This window comes from Pogona vitticeps, chromosome 3, assembly GCF_051106095.1.
Source record: "Pogona vitticeps strain Pit_001003342236 chromosome 3, PviZW2.1, whole genome shotgun sequence".
Taxonomy (NCBI): Eukaryota; Metazoa; Chordata; class Lepidosauria; order Squamata; family Agamidae; genus Pogona; species Pogona vitticeps.
Window position 1 is genome coordinate 223,589,706 of NC_135785.1, and position 17,068 is coordinate 223,606,773.

The 17,068-nt window shown below is 37.6% G+C and overlaps 1 protein-coding gene across 5 annotated transcripts in view; it reads right to left on the reverse strand.

Annotated features, from left to right (window-relative positions):
- EPHA3 (EPH receptor A3) overlaps positions 1–17,068 on the reverse strand; it is a 277,193-nt gene that overhangs the window by 159,541 nt on the left and 100,584 nt on the right. For 4 of the 5 annotated variants that reach the window (XM_078389833.1, XM_072993965.2, XM_072993966.2 and 1 more), the window contains exon 3: positions 4,285–4,945. In XM_078389833.1, coding sequence (XP_078245959.1) covers positions 4,285–4,945 — 661 coding nt within the window. Of the gene's footprint in view, positions 1–4,284; positions 4,946–7,939; positions 8,029–17,068 lie in introns of those variants that run through there. The other variant, XM_072993967.2, reaches the window with a different exon arrangement.

A 17,068-nucleotide genomic window follows, 5' to 3' on the forward strand; every position in this document is an offset into this window, starting at 1 on the left:
CCATTGCATCTCGAAGCAGAAAGTCAGACATTTGAATACAACAGACTTTTGAGTAAGTTTCCAAGCAAATTAGTATGCATTATGGTGCACTAAGCTTGTAGCACTTGGAATTTATTGTCATTTGCATATCTGATCACTTCATAATTTGTTTGGGAAATTGATTGTGTTAAATGTGCTAATTGTTTCCAAGATATCTAATCTCAAAACACATGTGAACAAAAAGCTTTGGAAAAATTTCCCCATGGACAAAGTGAAACCAATGAATAGCTAAAAAGAGACACAATGCTGGTTGGGGCAGGATTGGATATAATATGGGGGTAAAAAAATGTTTGAATAGTGGGAAGGGGTGAGTCTTTGAAATAATAATTATTAATAAGACATTAATATAATTAACAATACCTTCCATAATTGAAAAAAAACACCCCTAAAAGCATGTATTTAGCTCATGCTTGATTTCTATGCAAAATAGGACTGTTATCAAATATTGGGCATAAATCTCACAAATTCTATTTTTAAGAGGCATGATTCTGGTAATTTTGCTATAGAAGACAGTTAAAAATCACAATCATATGTCCCTCCCCCAAGTTGAGTGAGTATAATTTATTTATTTATTTATTTATTTATTTATTTATTTATTTATTTATTTATTTATTTATTTGACTTATATCCCGCCCATCTGATAAGTCTATACCACTCTGAGCGGCTAACAACAACATATATACAATTATAATAACATAAATTGAAAATATCAATTAACAAAACATAGCATAAATCATAAATGATAGATAGATAAGGAAAGTCAGATAAATTAAATTAGATTAAATGCTGGCAGGAGGGAAGGCCTTAACATAGAGCCATGTTTTTAGTTGAGTTTTAAATGTACCCAGGGTAGGGGCCGCGCGAATCTCAGGAGGGAGATTGTAACAAACCAAAGAACTACATTTAATCATTTAACTCTGTCTTTCATGTCAGTCTTTTGGCACAATTCTACATTGCAACCATTGTTTACAGCTTGAACTAATTACAAAGCCTAATAGTTATAAAAGGGATTTAGAATCCAATTTCATCAGGTTTTAATTATATCAAAACCAGATCTTAATACTTTTATTTCTTTACTATGGATATTTCTTTATCATGTATTTGAAAACTAAGTGGTTTAAATTTGAGAAAGACAAACTTAGAAAAAGGTAGTAGAAAAGCGAACTTTGATATTGGTGTGGTCCAAAAGAAGAAGAGGGGACGTGGTGGCGCTGTAGGGGACGTGGTGGCGCTGTGGGCTAAACCGCAGAAGCCTGTGCTGCAGGGTCAGAAGACCAAGCAGTCGTAAGATCGAATCCACGCGACGGAGTGAGCGCCCGTTGCTTGTCCCAGCTCCCGCCAACCTAGCGGTTCGAAACCATGCAAATGCGAGTAGATAAATAGGTACCATCTCGGTGGGAAGGTAAACAGCGTTCCGTGTCTAAATCACACTGGCCATGTGACCACGGAAAGATTGTCTTCGGACAAACGCTGGCTCTATGGCTTGAAGAGCGGGATGAGCGCCGCCCCCTAGAGTCGGACACGACTGGACAAAAATTGTCAAGGGGAACCTTTACCTTTACTTAAAAGAAGAAGAAATTCACAAAGAAAATTATACTAAGTGTGTAAAGTATTATGCTACAGTTCTGTGCTTCCAGTATTTCTTATTGATTATTTGGTCTCCACAGCCCCAACATTCAAAGAAGAAATCAACAACAAAAAGCGAATAGGCTTCTGGCATTGTGGAGACTAACAGATTTATTTAGTGCACATTTTTATGGATTACTATAATCTATTTTCTTCAAAGGCATGAAGTTCATCTGTGAAAGAAGACCGTCATCCACAGAAACTCGTGCTAAGACAAATTGACCTCAGAGGTCCTACTAGACATTTGAGTGGCACATTGTTTCTGTTGTTGTTATAATGTGTTTTTAGTATTGCTTGTGTTTCCCATTTCTAAGAGGGGTGTTTTGTTTGTTTCTTTTTAATATTTCTATACTTACTATTTTTAGCTTTAAATGTTGCCTTTTAATGATGTACGTCACCTTTGTATACTCATTGTTTTGTTCTTAAATATTGTCTTTAAATGCTGTAAGCCACCTTGGGTCCTTTTCTAAGGAGAAAAGGCAGGGCGAAAATATTTCAAATAAATAATCACTGTACTGGCCTCCACAGTGATATTGTTTGTGGAGACCATTTTTTTCTACACCTCATCATCCCCAAAAGGCTAAGAGGAAATACGTTTGTATGGCCATTTCTTGCCTGCTCTGAATACAGAAGCACCATTCTTATCATTTCAACTTAGGGGCAGGAAACCACATAGAAGGCTTCATACTGAGCCATGCTGGCCAGTCAAGAAGTATGCAGAAAAACTCAAGTTGGTTCCTAGCCTTCAGATGCCTGCTGTGTTACTGACGTCAACAGCAGGGAGGGGATTGGGTTACCAACTGCTTTTAAAGTGCCACTTAAATCACACCCTGGTGAAAATATTTGACAAATTTGGGGCTTGATAAAAGCTGTCAGGACAGCAGGATGTTGTATGTAAAACCAGAGCATACCAGAACGCCCTGTCACTTTTGCTAATGCCCTGCTCATACGAGGCTCTCTTGATGAACAAATGGAATTGCAATCACAAAGGCAGGACAGCACTACGGGACACCAAGAAATGATTTCAGGATCAAAGTCTGCTTCCACATTTCACATTCGTGGTCAAAACTAATCTCTTGCTGACTAACATCAGCAGGCAGGGTGTGGGTACACAAGGTCTAAAACCAGGAATCTCCCCATGGTATAAACATTTAAGAATAACTACACCCACCCACCCACCCCCATTTCATGCTGAGACATTTTAACAGATTCATGTTTAAATAATAGCCATGTTTAATGTCATACTGCATTTTCAATATGTGTATCTTCTTTTCCGTCGGCCAAAAGAGAACATTAATCTTCAGGCCTGAATACTGGGAATCATTATTAATTTTTTTTACAGTTTCACTCACCCCAAAAGCGGAAGTGCAACAAGAAAATGCTAAGGAAAAAGACATCTATAATGTTGAAAACTATCTATCTTTATCTCACGTCAGTTAATGGAAACAGAAAATAAACCATAAACCATGCAGAACCACTTTGTGCATCACATTCCGAAACTTCAGTAATTTTAAGACTAGGTAAAATCAATCAGAAATAACACTATCAGAGCTACAAAACATGGCAATATTACAGCAGATATTTAACACATACTTAGGGTTTTGGTTAAAACTTGTATCTGCTGTTATAATAATAATAATAATAATAATAATAATAATAATAATAATAATAATAATAATAATAATAATAATAATAATAATAATAATAATAATAATAATAATAATAATAATAATAAAAGTGTGCCATCAAGTTGATTCCAACTTATGACAACCCTTTCCTGGGTTTCCCAGATAGAGAATACTCAGAAGTTGTTTACTATTCCCTTCTTCTGGGGGCGCCCTGGCACTGCGCAGCTTGCCCAAGGCTACACAGGCTAGCTCTTTTGTCAGGAGGCGCAGTGGGCAATTGAACACCCAACTTCTGGCTTCACAGCCAGATACCTAAACCATTGAGCTATTGTTTTTAAAATATTTAAGAATAATTGAGTGCTCTACAGTAAAACTGCACAACTTCCAAGCCTCATTAAAGTAATAAGCATCAATAATGGCCCATGAAATACTAGCAAAATATTCACTCACATTTTCCATCATTTGCTTCTAAGGGCGCATACTAAGAATATAAACATCTCACTTGAAAGCAATTATACATACATCATATCAGAGGTCATACTGCTGTGTTCCTAAATAACTGACATGACCTTCTTTCCCCATCCATAAATCACAGGGGTGTGCGTGACACAACATGTGTGGTCATGCCTGCTAATCCTTGATAGACTGCATAATTGAAATGTGTTGTGCAGTTACACAAGCAGCACAGAGGCAAACTGTGTAAGAAATCTTCATAGACATTATCTACTGCACACTGACTTGTGCAAATTAGTATGCAACGGGTATTTACAGAGATAGCTTAATTTGCTTCCAAACGTTGCACCACTTGCCTAACAGTGCAGTTGCCATTCATGTAAGCCAACCAGCTAATCCTTTGGCTTCAGATGCATGTAAGAATTCGCTTTACAAATCATTGCACATTTGTCCTCTCATTTGCTTTTCAAAGCACTTTAAAGCAGAGGAAGTCAATCAGCAAACGATAAAAACATGGAAGTTAGTACATAAACATTACCTTGGCAGGCATAATCTCTTTCTTCATAGCCAGCATTACACAAGCACTTCCCTATGGGAACTAGCCATTCACCTTCTGTACTGCAGTACATCTTGGGTGGGTCTTCCTCTTTGGAATGATTAACACAAGAACCCCGCACTTCCACCAACGACTGGGAATCCATTGGTACTGTGTCTGGAAACATGGCCAGGTTCTTTACAGTGAAAGGGCACTTTTTGAAGTACACTCGCACTGATACTAAGGCAACACATGCTCCCACGTCTTGAAAAGCCAAGTAAAATCCCTTCTTGCTGACAGGTCCTACTTCACGAACCTCAGTATTCAGTTTAAGGATTCGATCCCCAAGATCCATCTGAGTGAAGCTCTCATCAGCAGCAATAGTATCAATCTTTGTAAACTGGTGTTCTCTAAACTTGACCGAATGGTCATCATCTGATTCCATATAATACAGATTAAAAGTCTCCTTGCAAGTGCCCAAAACTAGTGGAATGCTATTGCAGTCCCTCAGGGTAAACTTAAGCTCCACGTAGATCTTCTGAGCTGAGTTACGCGGTATCCAATTTGTCCTCAGCCAGTTGTTCTGACTGTGGTCCATTACGTTGCAAACCTGGTAGGTTCTGATTGGAGTATAGTTCTCATCAACACCACTTATTTCTTCCCACTGGAAAATGTAAATATAAAATTATTCATGATAGATTTAGCTACAAACAAGCAGTAAAAATCAGTCAATTGGTTAAATGATGATCTGGTATCTTCTTGGTTGTCTAACACAGTGTTCCCAACCTTGGGTCCCCAGATGTTTTTGGACTGCAACTTCCAGAAACCCTGGCCAACACAGCTGGTGGTGGATGCTCTTGGGAATTGTAGTCTGATAATATCTGGGCTACCCAAGGTTGGGAACCACAGGTATAAGAGATTCAGAAGAGTTATATAGGCAATACACACTTTTACAAAAACAAAGGGCATAGCTGCCTGTGAACGGTATCATAATACTTTAAAATGCAGGACTGGCTAGCATGTTTACATTTTAAAAATAACCTAACATGTTGAAAGTGATAGGTTGATAAGGCAGAGAGAAGGATACCTAGAATCATTTCCCATCACATGCCAGAATTCCACTGATAGGTAATTTTCATGGGGAGGGGATTAAATTATGCTGTTTGCTCTATTGCGTACTTGCAAGAGAGCTGTACTATACACTTGTATATGTGTGCAAACACATGTGTGCATGCGTGTGTGTAAATCAACTCTTAGTAAACTTTCATTAATTGGTCAGTCATTCTTAGGACTTCAGATTTAAGCAACTAAAAGAAGCACACACTAAGGGGTTAATGCTCACAGGGATTAGTTAATTCACTGTCTTGAATTCTTAAAGGATTAGTCTCATACATAAAGAGAAAGTACACAGATAGTTATCTTTTCTGTTTTAATTTTATTTATTTTTTTAAAATTATTGATCATTGGTGTTTTTAAACTGTAACTGTATGTTCTTTTTAAATGACTATCAAAGCATTTTAAAATTTAAAATGGTGGGTTATAAAACCATAAAGTTCAAGCAGTCCACTCAACTAAGGTTAGACTATAAAAGAGTTTAGTAACACATCTGACTTTTTAAACAGTAGGTGAATGCTTCAATATCCCAGCAGTCACGCATTGATGTAGCCCCCTAATTCAATTTGTTCAAAAAATCCAAAACACATTTTTTAAAAACTTGAAAAGGACCCTCCTGTGTCAAACTACTGAACTAGAAATTATCAGCAATTAGAATCCTGTTCATTAACATCTTAACTGGGACCATGGGTTTTCCTCTCTTTATAGAGTTTAAATTAACATTGCAACACTAGAGAGATTATATTATCAGCATGTGACACTGTGGTTAGTTTCTGTTCTTATCCTGTATATATTTTGGTTTTGAATAGAAATGTCACAGACTTACAGCATAGTTGCATTTCATGGCCTTTTAGATCCCCTGGCTTGGATCCTCATTAGGGTCAGAAACAAATTTCTTTGAGGTTTTTGTTTTTTTTTAAAAAAAATAATAATCTCCCAAAATTCACTATAAGACAATGTGCATCCTACTTTCCAAATTGCTCATAGCAATAAGTTCAGTTTAAACATATGACCAGTTGTAAATATATACGTTTTTAAAATACAAATCCTGTATAAGAACATGTGGCACTTAAACATGTATAAAAAATGGGCACTTTTCATTTTAATGTCAAGGGTAGACCAGGAATTACTTTGCAAAGGAAAAAAAAAAAAAAGATTTTCAGCCTGAAATACATCAAGGACAGAGTGAGAAAATGGATGGGATTTGGGGAAACATACAGTGGGGTCTCGACTTACGAACGGCTCGACATACGAACGTTTCGACTTACGAACCGCTCTCATAGGAATATATGGACTCGACTTACGAACTTAGATTCGAGTTACAAACTCTTTTTTTCCTTTTTTTTAAAAGCTGAGTCATCTTAGGTTAAAAGGAAAAAAGGAAAAAATATCCCCCTCTAGTGGCAGAAGGCAGAATAGCAGCTTCCCATTAGTTTCTATGGACGGAAAAGAGCAGATACGGATTAAATGGTTTTCAATGCATTCCTATGGGAAATGCAGATTCGACTTAAGAACTTTTCGACCTGAGAACTGCCTTCCAATATGGATTAAGTTCGTAAGTCGAGACCCCACTGTAACAAGACTGAGAAATTATCACATCTCTTTGGTCAGAGCTGACACAGTGAAATCAATTGGACTTCAGTTAGGTAATATTTTATGCAAGACTAAGAATCCACTCCTTGTTTGCAACGTGTCCCTCCTCTATTTGCATAACAAACTGTGCATGTAAATATGGACCACTTTTCATCTCCTACACCTCAGCTCCAACAGAAACCTGATGAAGAGAGTTCTACTTGGGTATAACTTTGGCCACAAAACATCTGTTAAAATTTAAAGTGTGGCAAGAATACTTTGTTATTTTTACAAATGCTTTAATCTTCATATTTTTGAAGACTGACAACTAATTAAATATTTGTTTTTAAAATATCGGTATTCTCTGCGTTTACATTATGATGGACAAGGTGCCTATGTATCCTTAAGGCTTATACTGATGCTTGAAACATGCTGTCATTACACTCCCTAATAAGCATCATCTGACAAATTCAAATGTGATAGATTCAAACAAAATATTTCAAATGTGTGTCTATTAATCCATTGTATATTATGTTTTTAATGCCGTTAAAACACAGCATGGCAGGATTTATAGAAACAAAGACAGAAAAAAAGAAAACAAGAGACATAGTTTTACAAAGACAACCTTATTTATTAAACAGGGAAAAATTAATTTCCTGCCCAGCAATGGCCTTACTGTCCATGTGTTTTATTAAACACTGCTATCTACTTTGAAAGCACTATTTTGTCTCTCCTTAGAGTGATAGGCCATATCACTGGAGTACAAGACAAATATGTCCATGTTTTGCTCAGTCCTTGATCTGATCTTAGCAAGACTAGCAGGTAATGAAAATGCAGTGAAAGGTATATAAAAGACCAGCATTTTCCATTACATTTCTCAACAGTCAGAGTTAAGAGGGAACAAGCAACAACACTCCTTTAATATTCCCCCATATTCCACATGTTAGGCATTAAATATTGTCATTCGTATTACCTTAAACAATTTGCAGCTAGCATTGTCCCTCCTTCCTTCTTTCTAGGTTGGTACAATTATGGAAAACAAATTTGAAAATGTAGTGTTGCCTTTTTTATGTTGATTTTTTTTCCACAAGAGGCTCTGTCTATACATATTGGATTGATTTAACACCTGCAAAGACTTTGGTAAACCCACTGATTCAAAGACTTGCAGCACAATCTAATATCCATTTAATTTGTAAATCACACACCTGTTTTCAGAGCTCCATTGAGTTCAGTGGATCTCTCTCACAGGTAAAATGCCTTTCTTTTGATTACAAAGTCCACAACTTACACTATTCAACAATGAAAGCCTTATAAGTCCCTCTCCCGGAATCCCTCAGACAGCATGGCCAGTAACTTTCTAGCCTATGAATAACATTTACCAAATACTAATTAATTTGGTCTTACAGTCTGTCTTCAGTACATCTCTGTCATTCAAAACTATTCAAAGCCTCCAAGGTTTCAATGGACATATTTTCACCAGTACCCAGATATTTGAGGTATTTGAAGCATGTGAAATATTCAAGGAGTGGTGCAGCAAGCACTATAAGGCTGTATATAAAATCAATCAATCAATCAGCTTGAAACTGAATTTTTTTAATAATAGAAATGGCATAATTATCAAGAATTGTTTATCTCCTGAAGGAGTAGAATAAATTGAAACGTCTTCTATGATGGTACATCCATAAATCTATCTAAACTAAGCTAGCTTAATAAACATTGATTTCACACTACTTATTGACCGTCTTATTTTCTGTTGTTGTCTGTTGCATAGGTATTCACTCATAAGTCCTTCCTGTCCTCTTTCCACATTCATGTGTATTTTTAAATATGTATGAAATTTCCTATATAAAAATGTTCATTGAAATCATTTTTCCACAACCTACATAAACATATTTCTTCCCTAAGTGTGCATTTATTAATATATTTTATGTTTTTAAAAGCACATTTCAATCTACTCCTCCACAGTTTTTAATACGACTACAGTAAAATTGAGGGGGAGATGCCAAACAGTGTCCCTATCATCATATTGTAACAAGAGGCATGGGTCAGAGACAGATGAATTGTGCCGATCATCCGTATCTCACACTGGCTCTTTCAAAATACAGTATAGATATACGAGTCTCAATCCTAAATAGATTTTTCTACCATCTTTTAGTACTAATGGTCTAAATTCAATTGCTAGTTCCAACTGCAGTAGACCTATTGAATCAACAGATGAATAGTATACTGATTTTATTGTCATAATTTCCACTCTGCAGAGAAATTAAAGGTTTTTAAAAAGTACGCACACAAAAGTAGGTCCTAAAAGAGACTATGTCTCTAAAATGAGATAATTTAATCCAAAAGACTCCCATCCTGCTGTCACATAAGTTGCATTTGAAAACATATTTACAGGAGAAAGCAGATTAACTCAAAAAGCAATGTTGAGTTAATTGCATATAAATCTATTACACATTGCATTAATCTCAACCCCTACAAACTTTCTTAACTAAACGTTGGATTGTGGTCCTCAAATTGTATTTACAACAAAATTATAAAGTAAGCCCCATTAGCTAAATGTAAATTACTTACACAGAAGCTGGCATTTATCACAATTAAAGAGAACATCTCTGAGCCCATTAAAATTATGCCTCAATTACATGTCAACACTCTTTGTGTATTTTTATTGAAATGCAGCAAAAGAAACAACTATCTAGAGAGTTACTTATTGTACTTGTTGTTATGAGCCATTAAGGCAACACTAAACAAAGTATTTAAGGTATGTGAGATGTACAGGTATTAGTTCACTATTGCCAACTCCTAGTGACTTTGTGTGGTCACTGGCTGTTACAGAGGCATTGATAGTTCATTATTTAGGAGCCACTGTTAAGAATTATTGCTTTACAACATGGTTAAAGTGTGCTCGGTAGCAACACTGTGCCTGGTGTGTGACAGTAGAATTAACATGGCTTCATGGAGAAAGTTTGTAGAACTCTGCAGTAAATATTTTCTGCAATAAATTGTCTACTAAACTGCGGAGGGTTTTTCCTCATTTGTACGTAACTTCTGTTTTAAAATTAAAGTTTGTCATGTTTTTTAAATTGCAACATTGTTGTGTATTATCTTTTGGAAGCTTGAAGACAGCCTATTTTCAGAAAAGTAATTATATTTAAAAGTAATTATATATAAAAGTAATTATACATTAATGCAATGCAAATCAAAACAGACATTCTTTTTAGGCTCTCTAAAGAAGAGCTTCATGGCGCAGTGGTTAAACTATTGTACTGCAGCCAAAACTGTGCTCATGACCCGGGGTTCAATCCCAGGTAGCCGTCTCAAGATTGACTCAGCCTTCTATCTTTCTGAGGTTGGTAAAATGAGTACCCAGCTCATGGGGGGGGGGGAATGTGCAGCCTGCATAATTAACTTGTAAACCACCCAGAGAGTGCTTGAAGCGCTATGGGGCGATATATAAGCAGCACACTTGCTTTGCTTTAATACATCAGAATTAAAATTGAGTTATTTTATCATATAACCATATAGGTATATCATGAAGTAATGTGACTGCAATAAAATTCAACACAGATCCTTCAGTGCATTTGTTAGATGTTACAATGCCTGACATCTTTAAATTTGCTATATTGACACAAGGAGGTGAACTCTGATGTATAAATTGCTTGACAAACGAAACATTACTATATGTTCAGCATAAATGGTACCAATGAGCTATTATCATGGCATTAATTTGTAATGAAGACCAAATTGCCTGTAAAATTATAGCAGAATGAGATTTCGGGCCATTTGCAGGGATAGCAAAACACCCAGAATACCAGTTAACATGAAACACTTCTGTATACAGTGTCAAGCTCTTTATTTTATCTGTAACAAAGGATGTGTATTTGCACTTGTTTCAGGCCCCTACACAAATAACTCTACACGTAAACCCTGAAAGAGCTTTCAAAACTGTTAATGAACCAGCTGTTCTTAATGCTGGAACTGACTTAGAGCCTTGTATATTATAGCTTCCCATTATGGGAAGACATTCATTCATTATTGATAGGATTTTTTATGAGATTTCATACCCTGGTAGCACTTTCAATCATGTTGCCTCCTGGTACACAACAGATTATTTGATCATTTGGGTGGGGTGCTTAAAGAGGCCATACTATTTAATATCCCACCATCACAGCAATCATACATGATGGTTGCTAGATTCCAGACACTACAGATGAATGCATTTAGTGCTAATGAAGCCTTACAACTCAAAAGCCATGGCAAAAAACCTCCAAAATCTCCCTATCCAATTGTCATTTCATTTTCTGCATCCAAATTTTGGATTTTGGGATCCCAAATTACATAGACTTATTTCCATACATTAGGGAATCTCCATTGCTCTGATATTTATTTATTTTCAAAATTCTGAACGTAGAGTTTCTTAAGAGTTTTCAGATCTTGTGAAATTGCTTTTTTGAATTATACATCCAGGAACTTCCCAGTGAGAATAGCCATGTTGGCTGGGGAATGCAGGAGTTGTAAGTAAGTAAACTGAAAGAAGCTAACACTGGAACCAATCAGACACTAACCAGTCCTAGATGAGTACCTGCAAAACCAGAGCAGGACAATCATACAAACAATAAAGAAAAGAAACATGGAGTACCCTTCATCTCTAAAGGTAAAATTGAAGTCTCACATAATAAAACCCATACAAGTACGGAGATATGAGTTTTCACAGTTCAGCTGACAGCTACTAACATTATCTCCTGCCAGCTTGTGTACCATTGCTAAGTGTACATCTGAAGTGATGTGAGAAGGATAAAGAACAGGGTATCTGTTATGTCAGCTTTATGTGCCGAAGAAACCAAATGTTACATGCAGTTATTGCATTAAACCACCCTGTATGTTAAATAAGTCTAAACTCCCTTTGATGTCTAGATTGTTAACATGTTACTGATCTTCACTTTTCATGCAACTCCTTAGAATTCCTTATCAGCATTTTTAGCTGGCACTTTACATTTATTGGTACAAAACTGAATTTCTTTGTTGCTGCAGTATGAGGATATTTCTCTCTCTCTCTCTTTCTTTCTCTCTCTCTCTCATCTTTTTTAAAAATCACCTGTTTGTTAAACTTGTAGTCATATAGTAACAAACATCTGGTTAATCTGAGAGGAAAATAATCTGACCCGGATGAATACTGAAATTGAAAATAATCTGGTACAGATGTATGTAGAAATAGCTTTCTAACAAAGCTAGAAAGTTAAAAAAAACTTAAAAGGTAAAATTGAGTAAATTAAGCAAAAGACATCAACCAACACAGCTGGTATGTTGCAAAGGAGCCTCATATGAAGGCCTCTGAAAGGACTGAGAGGTGATAACTGCACATTAATTTACAGCAGGTCCTGTTCAAATAATCTTCATTAAAGAAAGAAGACTGAATTTTTTTCTGGCAGAGGTTGTGATGAGCCTGAATGGATAATGATGACAAGGAAATCTTTCGCCATAGCAGTATATTTGGTGAAAGAATTACCCATAATCACGTCTGATGCTAAATTGTCAAACTGGCAATTTTCTGTACTCTAAAGCAATGAAAGTCTAGGAAAATAAGCTTGGAGGACATATTATCCTTTCCCTTTAGATTAAATGAATCATCATGACAACAGTTGTCACCACTATTGTTATCTTCTATTATGCACTGCTATTTCATGATTAGAGGCCACTGGAAGGATTACACTGAGCAACCATTTCAGAAGTTAGTTAAAAAATGAAAAGAGGTTGTCACAGTTGTTGGATGGTAATTGCAATAATCTTTTCTACATCCTCTAGCCTTGCACACAGCCCTAACAACAAGGGAGAACATATTGAGACCATCATGTGGTCATAGCACACACTCCAGAGGTCTGTTCTCTATTGTTTAGTATACTGGCACCTACTCTGTGGAATAGCCTGCCCCCTGAAATTCAGCATATTCCAACTCTTTGTTATTTTAGCTGCATAATGAAAATATGCCTATTTATGTAAGCCTTCTATGCAGCTCTCAACATACCAGCTGTTCCATAGATATCTGTATTTTATGTCTTGTATTTTTCAAATCATCTTTGTACAGCCCTTATAAATCTTCTGATCTTTTGGTTGCCATAATGCAACTTGTTGGCACAAAAAACATTACTTTTTAGTGCTTGTGATAGTTTGGGTAATCCAAAATTAATGGTAAAATACTAATATATACCTCTCTCTCTCTCTCACACACACACACACACACACACACTGAGAGAGAGAGAGAGAGGTATTCTTATCATAGAACAGAGGTTGTAGGGAAGGATAAAAGATGTCAGAGTTTGTTGCTCCCATAAATATTATTTTTGAAGGGTGACTAATATGTGCACTCCAATGTATTCAAATACATGCAGTGCAGAAAAAGGAAAATTATGATGAGTTCATAGTAGTCCAAAGAGAAAGACCTAAATCCTATTGTTAGTCCCAAAGAGAGTATACTCATTGAATAGGTATGTGCTGACTTACCAGGTTCTTACTGAATCAATGGGCCTGTTCCATCTGGAACTAAACTGGATTGAGCCAAGGCATGGATATAAATCTTTTCACTTTTTCCTTAAAAAGTACTATTTAAGTGTCAAAGCAAAATCGGAACCATAGCTCTAAGAAACTAAACTGACACAAAAGAATTCCTGTAAGTTCTTTTATTAATATTTGCATCCTTTTTTTACTGAAAGAAGCAAACAATGTTTTCAGAATTTAAAGTGTTTCAATCTTTGCAACAGGACTGTACATTTGCCATAAGCTGACAGTATGACTCCTTCCAATTATCCCCATATTCATATCAGACTTATGTTTCGGTAGCAGTTGGCGACAAAATATAGACTGAACTTAACTGAACCTGACAAGTCTATAGAAAACATACTGTGCACATGCGGCTGAGAAAAATATGAAAAGAAAAATGGCAATCGGATGGGGAGATATTGATATAATATGAAGATTGCTACATGTGCTAACAAGCTCCAGATACACAGTTGGAAGCAGACGTATCATCACTTATTCTGGAAGGGGGAGGGAGTCGGAATTGCATGCCATTCTTGTTGTCAGTGCAATTACTTTACATCACCTTATGAACTCACTCAGGCAGCAGACACATCACAGTAGAGAGCAGTTGATACAACACTCAGAATTTTAGCTGTTTCTGCTATATTTGGTTGCATTCAGTAAGATATTGTAAACTGGGGGTGAGGGGTGGAGAATGCAGACTTACCCATTCCGCTTTGCTTTTCAACATCTATTTAGATAATCAGTTCTGTTCTATGAAATGTCCTGTAAAGAGTTCTTGCATTACAGACACCACGCGTGAAAACATTATGACTCTTAATCAACTTTTGATTGCCTTAAATCAATCAATCAATCAATCAATCAATCAACCAACCAACCAACCAACCAACCAACCTACCTACCTACCTACCTACCTACCTACCTACCTACCTACCTACCTACCTACCTACCTACCTACCTACCTACCTACCTACCTACCTACCTACCTACCTACCTACCTACCTACCTACCTACCTACCTACCTATCTATGACTAAAAATAATAATAGCAACAATAACAATCTTGGTGGGTTTTGTAAAAGAGAAATTTTCAGATGTGTTGCCATGCAACACTGTCACAGCAAATATAGGAAAGAATATTTTGGGACCTTAAAGACTAAAAGGATTTCCTCAGTGTAAACTTTTGTGAGGTACATCTGAGCGACATCTAAAGCAAAAGACAAATCTCAAATAACTTTTCAAACACAGGGCTCTCAAATAGCTGTGAATAAGTCCGTTTTTAAACCACATCTCACAGAAAAACCCAACCAGCATGGCTATTGGTTTCCGAGAAGAGGTTTTCCATGTCCAATTCCTAAATGTTGCATCTGGCCCCGCCAGAAGGAAGTCAAAAGTCTTTCTGAAAAACTGCCAGGCAGCAGCCTACAATGAATGCTGGCATCCATGCAGTGATGGGATCTAATGAATGTGGGATGTCAGGGTCAGAGGGGAAGGCAACAGGTGGGCATCTCAAGCCAAGATCAAGAACAGATGTTCCAATTTTGTTCTATGCATTAGGAAAAAAGCACATCTTCATGGCTCTGAACACTAATTGATACTACACATACTTTGAGAAGAAGTGTGGCAAGATTTTAATCTGCACTGTCCTTCCCTACCCCTGCATCGGATAGTACTAAATGTAGTCTAGGTAAAGGTAAAGGTTCCCTTGACATTTAGTCCAGTCGTTTCTGACTCTAAGGCGCAGTGCTCATCCCCGTTTCCAAGACATAGAGCTGGTGTTTGTCTGTAGACAGTTTCCGTGGTCACATGGCCAGCACGACTAGACACGGAATGCCATTATCTTCCCACTGAGGTGGTACCTATTTATTTACTCGCATTTTTACACGCTTTCAGACTGATAGGTTGGCAGGAGCTGGGACAAGCAAGGAGAGCTCACTCCATCGCGTGGATTTGATCTCACGACTGCTGGTCTTTTAACCTTGCCGCAGAGAGGTTTCTGTGGTTTAACCCGCAGTGCCACTACGTCCTTGTATGTGGTGTAGATAAGACTAAAGAATAAAACTGGATTTAGTCTCACTAAGAACTATAATTACATGCTGTCAAGTTATTTCCCCCCATTCCAGGGGTTTTTAATAACATAGAGTACTCAGACGTGGTTTACCAGTCCCTAACTCTGGGGGGGGGGGGGTTGCTCTGGAACTGTGCAGCTTGCCCAAGGCTACATAGGCCGGTTCATGTCCTGGGAGGCACAGTGGGGAATCAAATTCCCAGGCTTTGGCTCTGCAGCCCCCAAGTCTTTTTCAGCCTGGCTCACATTTATATTATAGTTCTGATTCCAAATATTGCATAGAATATCTTCCTTGAGCTTAGGTAAAAAGACCAGGGGACTAGGGATCAATGTTTAGTCTCCCTTTATCAACACCCAGAAATGAAAAAAGAAATTACAAGAAGTTATTTTCTGGTTTTGCAAAACTGTTCAGCGGGTGATTGTGGATAAAACAAGGTGGGGAAGGCCCAATGGCTTGTTTTAAAGCTGAAGGGGTAGTAACTCTGATCCTGATCAACATACTGTGGGGAAATATAATGAAAAGAGGAAAAACACTGTATTTTTTTCATTATCCTTTCTAACGAAGATAATTTTATGTTACACTGGAACATACAGTACAAATGGCATTTTGTAGGCATAGATAGGCATCCTTCAGTCTAGAGAGACTATGGTAACATGCTCTGAATCAAGGAGTGTCTTCTCCAGAGCATGAAGCCCGGGTAAAGTAATATGGAGGATAAGCTGTTACCCAAGCAGCAGATCCCCCCCTCTCCACATTGCTGAAATGGTCCAATGGAAAGGCAAGAGCCAATACGACTGGTTCCAGCAACGTCGCAGGAGTTGGCAGAATAACACGAGCTGCCTTCAGGACTCCAGCTCCGGATTTTGCCTCTAGGTTAACTCCTGAAGCGTTTTCCATGAGTGGATATAGCCACAAGGCAGTGGAGGTTTGAAATCGGAGTTTTCCTTCTCCTAGATGGGCTGCCTTCCATGGCTGACGAGCCCCACCTACCCGGCCTGCTCTTTAATAGTGCGAAAGTATGATCTGACCCTTAAAACTTTCCTGTCTCCCAGGCTTATGCAAATCTAATTGGCTTTCCTATTTACCATATTAAGGCCAGAGATAGAATTTGATAATTTCAGCGCGCGGTCCTGGGACACGCTCTTTTAAAGCAGAAAGTCCCATCCCCTAGGCCCCACCCCCAGGCCATGTGGCGAGGAGACAAAAAGAAAGCCCAGAAGAAAAAAAAACCTCAGCAAAATATCCATTCAAACATACCTGGCCTTCACCCTCACCCCAGCTTTCCAGGGAAAAGGGTCCAGGGTCCTGGGACACACTCTTTTAAAGCAGAAAGTCCCACTCTCTAGGCCCCACCCCCAGGTCATGTGGCGAGGAGACAAAAAGAAAGCCCAGAAGGAAAAAAAAAAACCTCAGCAAAACATCCATTCAAACATACCTGGCCTTCACCCTCAGCCCAGCTTCCCAGGGAAAAGGGTTCAGGGTCCTGGGACACACTCTTTTAAA